Source organism: Macrosteles quadrilineatus, unplaced genomic scaffold (genome assembly GCF_028750875.1).
Source record: "Macrosteles quadrilineatus isolate MER2022 unplaced genomic scaffold, UCM_ALF_1.0 Scaffold_2__2_contigs__length_208266976, whole genome shotgun sequence".
In the NCBI taxonomy this organism is placed as follows: Eukaryota; Metazoa; Arthropoda; class Insecta; order Hemiptera; family Cicadellidae; genus Macrosteles; species Macrosteles quadrilineatus.
The window spans coordinates 162509911-162521916 of NW_026542595.1; the positions used below are offsets into that span (position 1 = coordinate 162509911).

General features: G+C 33.6%; 1 protein-coding gene across 3 annotated transcripts in view; it reads left to right on the plus strand.

The window, feature by feature from the left end:
- The window catches only part of LOC128985470 (ATP-binding cassette sub-family G member 1-like), a 95569-nt gene that overhangs the window by 4391 nt on the left and 79172 nt on the right, over positions 1–12006 (plus strand). The window contains exon 1 of one of the 3 annotated variants that reach the window (XM_054404972.1): positions 8932–8974. The exons of the other annotated variants lie outside the window; for them this stretch is intronic. Within the exon in view, the coding sequence (XP_054260947.1) occupies positions 8947–8974 (28 nt within the window). The 5' untranslated portion in view covers positions 8932–8946. Of the gene's footprint in view, positions 1–8931; positions 8975–12006 lie in introns of those variants that run through there. 3 annotated transcript variants of the gene reach the window in all.

A 12006-nucleotide genomic window follows, 5' to 3' on the forward strand; every position in this document is an offset into this window, starting at 1 on the left:
ATAAAACATGTGATTGGAATTTTTTCCATTTGTTTTGATTTTTTGTTTATCTTTTGTTGTTATTTTGTCACCAACATGACAATCCATAAGACCCATGTTAATTTTATTGAAATTTCAAATTCATTTTTCGTGCTTATTTTTGAGGCTATTTTAATTTATACAGGGAGTACATTTACAGGTAAATATCTTTCATTTCGTAATGTAATGTTTCATTTTGTGTAATTCGGTCCAGTAGTATGGCCAGACTAGCTGTCATGTTTTGCAAATGTTTTTTAGTATATAAGATTGTAGTCTTTATACAAGAAGTACTGTACTAGAATTCATGAATATTATACCTTATACACACTGCGAGAACATTGGGCTTATAAGAAATATGTTTGAAATATTTTATCAATAAATATTATGTTTTACCTAGACATCTTATTCCATTTGAAGGGATTGTTGTGTGCATGGTAAACTTAACGTAAGTAATACAATTCATAGCTTGCAAATTCACATGACTTCCATTTCGTATTATTGTACTGTACATACTTCCCTTTCATATTACTAGCGTTAGCGCTTTATTTGTCGTAATTGGGAATGTGTCTTATTCTACAAGGTAAGTACCTTGTCATAAGACCAATGCTATTAATATTGTAAACAAGCATAGGCCTTCACGAGGACAATGTTTTCCATCATTAGTAATTCATTCCGGATAAAATTTAAAGAGGTTTGTTTAGTTTGCACACAAAAAAACTGAAAATGCCACTTCCAGCTTAAGTAAATAATTTATCGCATTACTTCTACTTTTGCCATTCAAACAAGTTGAAAAATATGACCCACCCTTTATTACACCTCCTAAAAAGAATCCATTAAACTAAAAAGTAAAAAAATATGATTTTGCTAAACAAAATACAAACCAGTGACAGTTTTACATTGTCAAGGTATTTAGTTTCATGAGTTATAAACACCCTGAGGGCTGACAGGCAAGTCAGATACCAAATACCATTTCCTCGTCATCACAACCGACGCCCTAAGCTAAAAGGGATTCCCGTACGAGTTTTTAGACTGATGTCCTGGGACTACTACATTGACAGCAAAACACTATTTCAGAAGTCCGGTGTTTCATATCAATGAACAGATACTGTGGAATTTCCCCTTCCCTAATGACAGGTGGAAATAGTTCTGTTAATTCCTTTAATCTGGGATGTTATATCGTTTGACAAGGTATTTCTGATTGTTCTACGTCAAGTTCCCAACAACATGATGCGTCGATGGATTTACGATGTCGCGTGGCGGTTCGAGACTAGAGTTCCCACGATGTCGACTGGAATACAATAGTTTTCTAGAATTATTTCGTAGGATAATTTGTTTCGTTTTGAGGTACGTGTGATATTGTGCATGATTACACTATGTTAAACTGTAGCTTTACCCTTGCTTTCCAACGAAAGTATGAGTTAAGCCTTTCAATCAGCCACAAAAGCAGATACCATAAAATTTTAAATAACCACATGATAACGGTTACACTTAAAGTATTACGTCCGGCTGGACTAACAGTTTTACGAATTTACCATTATGTATCAATGGCAAACCTGCAAATCATAAAACTTCCTACAAAGTTTTGTAAAATATAGTATATGAGTCATCACCTGTGTTACAGTGTAAGGTCAAATTTAAAATAAACGAAATCAAGGGATATCAAATTGTATTCCATTGAATATTACCATAGATAAAACAAAGGGAGTATGATTTATCTATGATATTACATTGTTTTGAATTTTACCTGTGTATAGTCAATGATATGACATTGTAACATAGCAGGTTTGAATCATACTCCATTAATAATTTTCAAAAGATTACCTAGTTAATATTGTTTTTGGAAGGTTAGGGGCAGACCCCCTGTGGGAAAATTGGACGGCAATAAGGCAGAAACCTCACATAAAAACATTTCCAAAGTTTCACGGCGACCAAAGGCACAGTTTGTTGATGCAAAAATGATATATATTTATACGTACATATATTTGATCGTATAGTAAATACAGATTATTGAAAATAGCAACTAGGCCTAATAGTTTTCCTACTTTACATATCATAAACATTTTACAGTATTTAATTTTAAGTAATACGAGCCAGAATAACTTTATTATTGAAATTACCTAAGCTTTAAAATAATATTTTTCAAATCGTTAAGCGGTACTTTGAATATTCAATATCAATAATACAAGTGGAAATTTAAAGTTGTGTGTGGCCTTCACAAAAAGTTTTAACTACTAGCTAATTAATTATACTCTTCGTCAATAGTGACGCTAACCTTTCATTAAGATGTAATCATTGCTGTAAGCTTGTTAATTATTTCTTCCCCGTATGTTTCCTTCCCTGAGGAAACCGCTGGACACGTGATCATTAATAAGCTTAGGTTTTATGTTGTGTTAATAGTGTTGAGCAAGGTTCTTTGTTTATTGTTCAGGCATAGAGTATAAACATAATTTAGTTTTCGAACTAAAGTACAAACAAAATTGTCACAATAATGCGCACCAGATAAATAATATGTAGCTGGAAATAGACAATGTACTAACCAAAATTTTCCCAAGATGAAGCCTTCAACACAAATAAGTTAAATTTATCCTTATTATTACTTTTCTACACGGTAGTTTAGTCTTTTTCCTTGTAGTTTTGAGTGTTGATATTCCCAAATCCCTTCATCCATATAAAGAAAAAAATGAGTGATCTTTATCCAACAATTAGTTTTTGTTGATTTGACTTAATATTTTTCACACCAGCACGCCAGAAATAAATGCGATAATAAAGACCTTTTTAATGCCCGCCCCTCATATTACCTTTTTAGTACGACGCTAGGCCTATGTCCCGAACCTTTCAGGCTACGCCTAGAGGGTCCAGGCATATCACCTGGAGGGTCCAGGCATATCACCTAGAGGGTCCAGGCATATCACCTAGAGGGTCCAGGCATATCACCTTGAGGGTCCAGGCATATCACCTTGAGGACTAAAGCCCAGTGATGTACTATTGGACTAGCTTGCTAACATCTATGTAGCCAATACCGATAAACATTCCCTCAAGGCTTTATGAAACTGCGAACACCAAAAACATCCTGTGTTATTCTTGTTATTACTTATCCACACATTCTAATCTTTCCAAAACTTGCAAAATACCACTTTATATATATCACAGACAACTCTTTACGACGGCAAATTCCCTAAATGACTCACTTAGGTGACGAATACTGTTGTTCTAATAGGCAATACCGTCCTAACACCATCAGTTGGCCAGTTTATGTAGAACTAGAACATCGACAGTGAGGCGTATACATCTAGTGTTAAGGTAGGCTCGGTTTTAACCTATGCATATTTTATTATTCGTACTGATATTTCTTGGGTCTGACTTAGGGGAGGTACGAATGAGGCATTAGTTCAAAATTCCTCCGTGAACAGCGCTGTAGTAGAGAGTACTTTGGCAAAGAAGGTTTACTAATCGCAAAAATAGTTCTGTTCATCAAATAAAATTATAAATGCCTCAAATTCAATTTTATTATTTTTTAATTATAAAACTAAACTATCATAACCTAACCGAACTAACCAAACTTGCTGATAATGAAATAATATAACAAAAGTTTATTAATAGAAAAAATAATTCTGTTTCTTAAATAAAACTAGAAATTGCTCTACTAAAATTTTATAATGACTTTATAATAAAATTAAACTGTCATAACCGAACCAAACCAACCAAACTTGCTGATAATAAAAAAATCTTGGACAAAAAGTTAATGTCACGAACGGGATTTGAACCCGGGACCTTCAGCATATCAGCCCGGCACGCTAACCTTTAGACCACCGAGGCCAATGATTGCTGATTGTTTTGTTACGGTAATGGCGTTCCCTCAGCTAATAAGAAGCCCACAGCTGTCATCGTAGCCTCTTCTATACCTCCCCTGAGTAAATACCATATTTCTTCCTTATACAGTTTTTTGTTGTTCGTACCATTGAATATAGATTCCAAAAAATATATACAGGGTGGTAAAAAAGTCCCTGGAGAGTTGAATATTTTAAAAAATAATGCAGATAGAGCTATAATACTTAGTACAAAGTTACAGGGCATAAAACTCTATTTTAACACATATTCAGTGATCCAATAACCCTTCAGGGGGACGGCCCACAAGGAGTCAGAAGAAAATCTTAAACAGAAGCATAGGTCAATATGCACATCAAATTAAAGGTCTTTTTTTGTAGAATACAATGCCGCAAACCGCACTTCAAAAGGTTGATCCTGCGCAAAATGACAGTTGTTCAAAGATTCATTTAATTTACATTGCTATTATACGCTTACTCCTCAGGGGCACAGCCCTAAGAATCGGAAGAAAATTGTTAACGTAAGCATAGGTCGATATGCACATCAAATTAAAGGTCTTCACTAGTAGATTACGATGCCGTAAATTCAAGCTCAAAAGAATGCCTGAGTAAAAAATGGCAGTCGTTCAAAGATTCAAAATGGCGGATTCAAGAAATCTTTGAACATCTGCCATTTTGCGCAGGATCAACCTTTTGAAGTGCGGTTTGCGGCATTGATTCTACAAAAAAAGACCTTTAATTTGATGTGCATATTGACCTATGCTTCCGTTTAAGATTTTCTTCTGACTCCTTGTGGGCCGTCCCCCTGAAGGGTTATTGGATCACTGAATATGTGTTAAAATAGAGTTTTATGCCCTGTAACTTTGTACCAAGTATTATAGCTCTATCTGCATTATTTTTTAAAATATTCAACTGTCCAGGGACTTTTTTACCACCCTGTATAGTAGCTCAACTGACCTGGGTAATAATAATTTGATGTCTGTTAACTACTGTCAAATATCGAGATATGGCAAGTCAATTTTACTATCTTGATATTACTACAGTACTGCTTATGTAACAACATTCAAACTGATTATTTATATTTCCAATATTTACATTAACAACTTCGGAATTGCAGTATTTATTGTAGTGAAATATAAAAGACCTGTGAAAGGATGTAACACAGCGTACACGGTAAACCATAAAATTTTATAAGAATTTTAGGGACGACTATTTTTATAATTAAAAAATACTTATGTGTTTAGGAGACGTTACATTTCTTTCATCAGCTATGACTATGATGAAATTTAAAATCTATGACTATCCTAGATGTTTACAGACGTTATATTTAATTCCATTTCGCAATGCCAGTGCTGGCGTTCTAGTGTCAACAGCCGCTTTCGGCCTGCAGGCTATGTGTTTAGTCAATACTATTAAATGATAAAATATGTCAAGTCAACACTGGACGACAGGTCCACTACAGTTGTAGCAAAGATTATAAATTTCGTCTTTAAATAACTAACAATGCGTCTTCCCTGTAGGCTAAGGATAATCAGCTGGAGTCCGGAAAGTGTATTACTACATATATATAAAACACACTCCCTTGGTTAGTCTAAGGTATTACCTTCAGTATCAAATAGTCTATAGTATTACCGTACGGTAGTCAATGGTAGTACGTAAAGTAATATCATCTGATTAAGCAGGTGGCAAACAGCTGTTTTCTGGACTTAATCCATTCGTGGAAAGTCAATTTTAACCGAGTATTATGAAGTGAATACATTATTATCAGCGTCGCCCCTCCTATCGTGACAGTTAAGAAGCACAGTAAGTAATTTTCATTCATCAAAAGCGTCCATAAATGAGTTAAATGGGTTGAGTATGATGTTTTATCAGAGCCGACCGTTTCCCAGCTGGTGGAGTGTCAATGTTTACAGTTGCGTTGGGCGGGTATAGGCTACATCGTCTTTTGTTGGCTTTGACAATCACGTGTTAATTGTTTAACATGATAACTAGTTTACAAGTTGCCTCTCCAAACAGAAGGGGTTCAAAAGTCGGACCTAGTGTCTTAATGGGGTGTGTAGGCCTAATTAAAAACTTAGTAATTTGAAGATTCTATATACTTAATACAATACGGGGTTTTCGCGGTTACATCCTTTTCCCCGCCGCCCTACTTAACTTATTTTTACGATTGAGCTGTCACTTTAAAGCCTCTGATCTAGCGCGCCTGCGAATGGTACCGGCAATACACACGTAATGTGCTTAGGGCTTCGTGGCACTAGAGTTCGATTTATTTCTAGAGTTTGCTTTTTAAACGATCCGCTGATGCTGCCCAACCTTATTTAGAACGAATTAAATATCAATTGTAATTGAATAGCTGAGACGGTACTTCAGTTGGATGTTTAACAGTCAGATTGTAAACAAGTAACAAAACGTTTTATAAAAACAGATGTTTATAGGCTACTTATTTGATAGTTAATTGACCTGATTGAGGTAAGTGGGTCTAAAATTAACAATTTCTTTTTGTAAATTTAGTAGTTGTATTCACCTAATAACTGTATTAAACAAACATAATCTATGAAAAGAAAGGGTATTAATTGTTTGTTTTGCCTCGATAAGTTGTCAACCCTATTTAAATGCATGATTTGCGCACGTGTATACCTATTTTTTTACCTATTTTTTCAATAGTACTGTGGCCTATTATAGACATTACTTGTAAAGGTTATTGTGTGACAAAAGCGAGGTTTCCAAATTACGTATGCCTTATGGATTTTACCATTTACTTATTAGCTGTCAGGAAACAAAAACTGTTTTCTATAATATCTTAATTCTCTTAATTTTTTGTGATAACACTTTTTATTTGTAGGGTGGATTTTAACGTGAATCCCGTTCTAAAGTATGGTTATAATTGAGACATTTAATTAAAAGTAAATCAATCTGCAAACCTAAATACGAATAAAAATTAAGAAGAGATTGATATGCATATAATTCTAATGTATTGTGTCATTAGCATTGTTAATTACTAGTGTTAAGAGATTGAGGAAGTTGCTAAAGTGCAATAAAGATTTGTTTATTTAGACTCGTTTTTACTGTACATTGGTACTAATAATAAACTCATAGTCGTTGAAAAGTATGAAAATTAATGGAAAAACAAACAAGTTTGATTGATGTAGTAAACACAATGACAATGGAATGTAATAGTTGTTATTCGTGAGATTTATACTCTCTGTTAAAAATAACTGTTTATGATACTTATTTTTAGGGCTTTTATCATTAATTAGCCGTATGAATCTTTCCCAAAAACCTTCCTACTTATGAACTACCCAGTAGCTTGTATATTATCAAAAAAATCAGCCAATACATTGGTAAATAAAAAAAAGAAAGTTATTGTCCATATAACTGTCGAAACTTAGCCCAGTATACAAGTTTTCTGCATAGGTTGTTTTATTTTTTATTTCCATCTAAATTCGAATGGATTTAAGGTTATAGTGATTAGTTTAAAAATTTCAAATCAGGTAGAAGCTTATATAATTTTGTAGATTTCATTTTGGCAAAAATATTTGGTCAACTTATTTTGATCATACATCAAACTACTCAGTGACTAAGTTTGATCAAAGTCTGACCAAGTTTTTTTTTTTATTTTTTAAACCTGACCAGTGAGTTGATCAACTAGTTTAAAATGTTATATCAAATTCATCTCGGACGAAATGTTTTGACCAAAAATGACAAAGTAAGAAAGATCAACTTAAAACAAAATTGACCAAACATGTTCAGAGCGGCAACTTTATTTATGGGAATTTATAGTAGGCCTACTTAAAATCCAAGCCCAACAAAGTTGTGTTACAGTTCAGACAATAAATAGTGGTTTGTTCCCCCAAATTTGACGTAATAATTCTGGCAGAGCGTTGTGGACGTCCTCGAAAATGTGATAAACCGGTCGTGTTGGCAGTCGGAACAGGAAACTTACAGCTTTTAGAGGAACCAGAAGCAGAAAACTTCCTACAATAACAAGAGGTGCATGGTTAGAACTAAATCAACAATAAAAGACGAATCAATAGCGAACAATAAAGTACTCGCAGGAATTATAAAATGCAGACATCAAGAAGACAGAGATTTTATTTTCAATACTACTCGAACCTGTATCCACAATGTTAAACCTTAGTCAAATAGACTGGACTGAAATTTAATCGTTGTCATTTCTCAAATTAATTGCAGCAAAATTTTTTTTTAACTACCGGTATACGAAAATGTTTTTTAATTGAGGCAAATTAAAGTTTTTGTTTACGCAGTTGAGATCTAAACACATAATTTAAGTAGAAAAAATCCTATTCAACTTCCTGTTTTTGTAATCCATAGGTAAACATGATTGAACCGATTGCATAACTTAAGTAAAGGGTATTCAGTTAAGCGCCCTATCTCTTGCAAACAAAAGCTGAACTCCTTGGATCTATATAAAGCATATACGTTTAGTCCATTACATTAAAGGTGACTATTTCTTGCCAAAATCCGTTTTGGCTAAGCTGCATTTTGGTCCTACGCCCCATTTAAAATTCAAATAATAAAAATGAAATAAATAGTCCATAGGTTAATTGATCAAGAATGTATTTAGATTTTTATCGTTCTGTATTTTTGGATAAGCTAAGTTAACAAGACCAAACCTAACATGATTGATGTATACGGGAAATTTAGTTATGGCTTACCGGTACCTTTAATTTTATAAAGAAAAACTGACAGTCACTCGGCAAACAGGATCACAATAATGTACTACAACAACTTCTGCTCAAAACATAAACCTCACGTCATTATCTAACATGAATATTGGTCCTAACGAAAATTCAAATCTCATCCAAAATATAAAACTCCTTATATCTTCCTCGTATTCTGTAATATACAAACACGACTGAACATTACATAACTAAAAGGGTAATTAAGTTGCCCCGCTCCTTATCTGTTTGCAAACAAATGTAGTATAACAGTGACATTGGCGACAGTTACACTTGAGCTTATTATGGTCGCTGTGTTAGAGTTTTGTGCTGACTAGTTGTAAGTCGGAGTCGTCATGAATGTGCGAGTGGACAGTTTGCTATTCAAGTGTCACTTAACGCGGTGTCAGAGACCAGAGTTAACCATGGAAAATAATGTACACAGCGATATTGGTAAGTTTGGATATTAAATTATGTTGGATTTTCTCAAAACTAATTCAACTAAGTATCCTCATAATAGTGATATGTTTCATAATTTTGCTACAAGACTGAACCTATCAAAAGTGTCTTTAGGTATCTTTTTTTCGGTTGTGATTTAAATGTTTTGCTGCATATCAATAGTTTTGGAAGTATGTTGAAATTTCTAGTACTATCCTTGTGATCATATGGACACAAGGACATTTATTTTACCATAACAAACAAAATTAACCTACGTGAATTACGAATTTATAAGATACACATGTACATATGTATAAGGCTCCGATATGTCGATCCTCACGAAATTGGAAGTAAATATAAAAATAATTCTTTGAAGATACGATAAGTATAAAGAGAGACTCTTACGTAATGGGAAATCGGTTAGTGAATAGGTTCTACCGTTCTACGCACTGCAACCATCGATCTCTATTATTACTACCTGCAACCGATGCAAACTAATTAACTAATAGGTGTTTCAATAACAGTTATGGAACTAAATGGTTTCTATTTAAAGCATAATTTTTAGCACTATTATTTTTCTTAGCAAATTTAAAGATTTGAGTTGGTTGTGCCACTCATCTGAGTCACTAAGGTCTTCTGACTGTTCAGGTTGAGTACAAACAAAACGGCATGAAATTTACTTCGAATATATTTAAAGCAACATGAGTTTGATTAAAAAATATAGGGCCTAGATTAAGTTTATTTGTCCTTCATTATTTCAATAACTTAACTTTGCAGTATTTTTTTTATTCAAAAAAAGTATTTTTTATAATGAAAATTCAGAGATTTTAAATTTATTCCTTTGCTGTAATGCAAATTAGTTTTTTACTATCATCTAGCCAATGTACACCTACATATAATTGTTGTTTCACAACTATAAAATCATAATTGGCCTTGAATTAGCTTGTTTTTTCCAATCGCACAGGTTAATTATACATTACACATGACGTGATGAACCTACCTGTTTTCTCACGTGGTGTCTTTTTGTTCTCTAATGTCCTGCTGGGTATTGTTTAGCAATTTTCCATTGTAAAGATCATTAGGTTGGCTCATTAGTTATAGTTGTGTTCGTTCGTAAATGACAAAACTAAGGTGACTCGTCAGGTTTTTGCTCCCAAATATTAATGACTCAGCCGGGTAAAGTAGTGCAGTTTTCAATCCGATCCTGAGATATGTGAGCACTTTTAAAATGTTGGAAAACGGCTGCTTTTGATTGGACATAGGACAGTAAATTTAGAAATTTTGAACCCAATAGGTCTAAAGGTGATAGAACGTGCTCTATCGTCAAAGACAATTGAACAGTTCGTCTTCCAACAAATAAAACTTCTTTTGGAAATCTTCTTTCGTGGACCATCTTGTGTTTCTTAAACATTCTGTAGAAGATCAAAACCCTGTTAATTATTGTGTGACGGTGATGGTTATCTTACTAATATTATAAATGTGAAAGTTTGTGTGTTTGTTTGTTTGTTTGTTTGTTTGTTTGAAGTTCAATCACGCATTAACTACTGGACAGATTGGGCTCAAATTTGGCATGATTATAGCTTACACTCCCGATTAACATATAGGCATATTCTTATCCCAAAACTCCTTTCGGGCTCCGCCCCAGTGGCTCTTATCTGTGGTTCCCCATGTTAACCTTATGAGTATTCATATTTAAAGGGAATAAAAGAATTTAGTCAGCTGTTTCAACTAAAAAAATGGTTCTATGGTATGCAAAAGCATTAAAAGTTATAAGATTTACCAACAGGGTGCGGCACTATTACTTTTTTTGCATTTATGGAAACAGCTAATTTGAACTAAGCAACAACAACAACCTTTGATATGCAATGAGAACTGTCAAAGAAGAATTGTTGTACAGTTACTTTTGTTTTTAATTTAATAAATAACTTGTGATACATTGCAAATTTTTAATAATTAGTTTTTCTCTATTGTTTAGGTGGTTTAGTTGAAGTGGTAGAACATTATGGCTATGGTAGATGTGTAATAAACTATACCGTAAATTTAAAGAAGAAAATGTTATCAAATTGTGTCCTCCCCATTGCAAACGTAAAGCTTGAGTATAACTGCAATAAACATTTTATACTTATATGCCAATCCCGTACGAAGGATGGGTACTCTGCTAGTAGAAAATAGTTATACCAGTAAAAAACACTGATTAAGGTAGCTGAAATAATTAAGGCAATACGTTATATTCACTAAAACAAACTTTCTAATTGTTTAGTAAACGCATCAACTGGAAAAAAACCCTTCTCTGATACATATAATATAGTTAGTAACCTAAAATAAACATTACTAAAACTCAATTAATTCGAAACGAAAGTAATTTAACTTTTAAACCTTTTTTAAATGCAAATTATCTAAAAAAAAATAAATAAATAAAGAAGCATAAGCCCAAAAATACATTCATCAGAAAATTTTGGACAAATTACACCAAAGAGTTTCAGAGTGAAAGACGACAAGTTAGCATACTGGATGATTATGTTGCGATTATTTCAACGTGTTCATATTTTCACTTGGTTAACTCTGGTGGAAGTTTTGACGGTCTGTTATCGTGCAGTTTGGTGGTCGGTGTTAGCTGCAGTACCAAGTCCAAGAGGAGGTCAGTGCAGCCGCCCACACGTGTTTTAACTCAACAGCTGGCCGCGCGTGGATTTGACTCATCATAGAGTGTGAAGTTTGAATCCACTTCATCAATGAACAGATTTACCACAAGCATAGACTAACCAACTATGTTTTATCTATGCCACAAGTCATTCATCATTTTGTGTTATCTCATAAAGATCAGTAAACCACGAGTTGCCATTGACTTTTCCCTTTGACTTCTACACGTCTAAACATTCCATCCCCATGTTAAAGTTGTGTCTGTTTTTTTTTTTTTTTTTTATAAAATACAGACCCAACGTAGTTGATGTGAGCCAATGACAGGTTGCGCGGATGTAAATTACTGATTTTTGTTGTTTTGATACTTTTCAATGGGTTTTCTACTGACTTTTGGATACCGGGGTGGA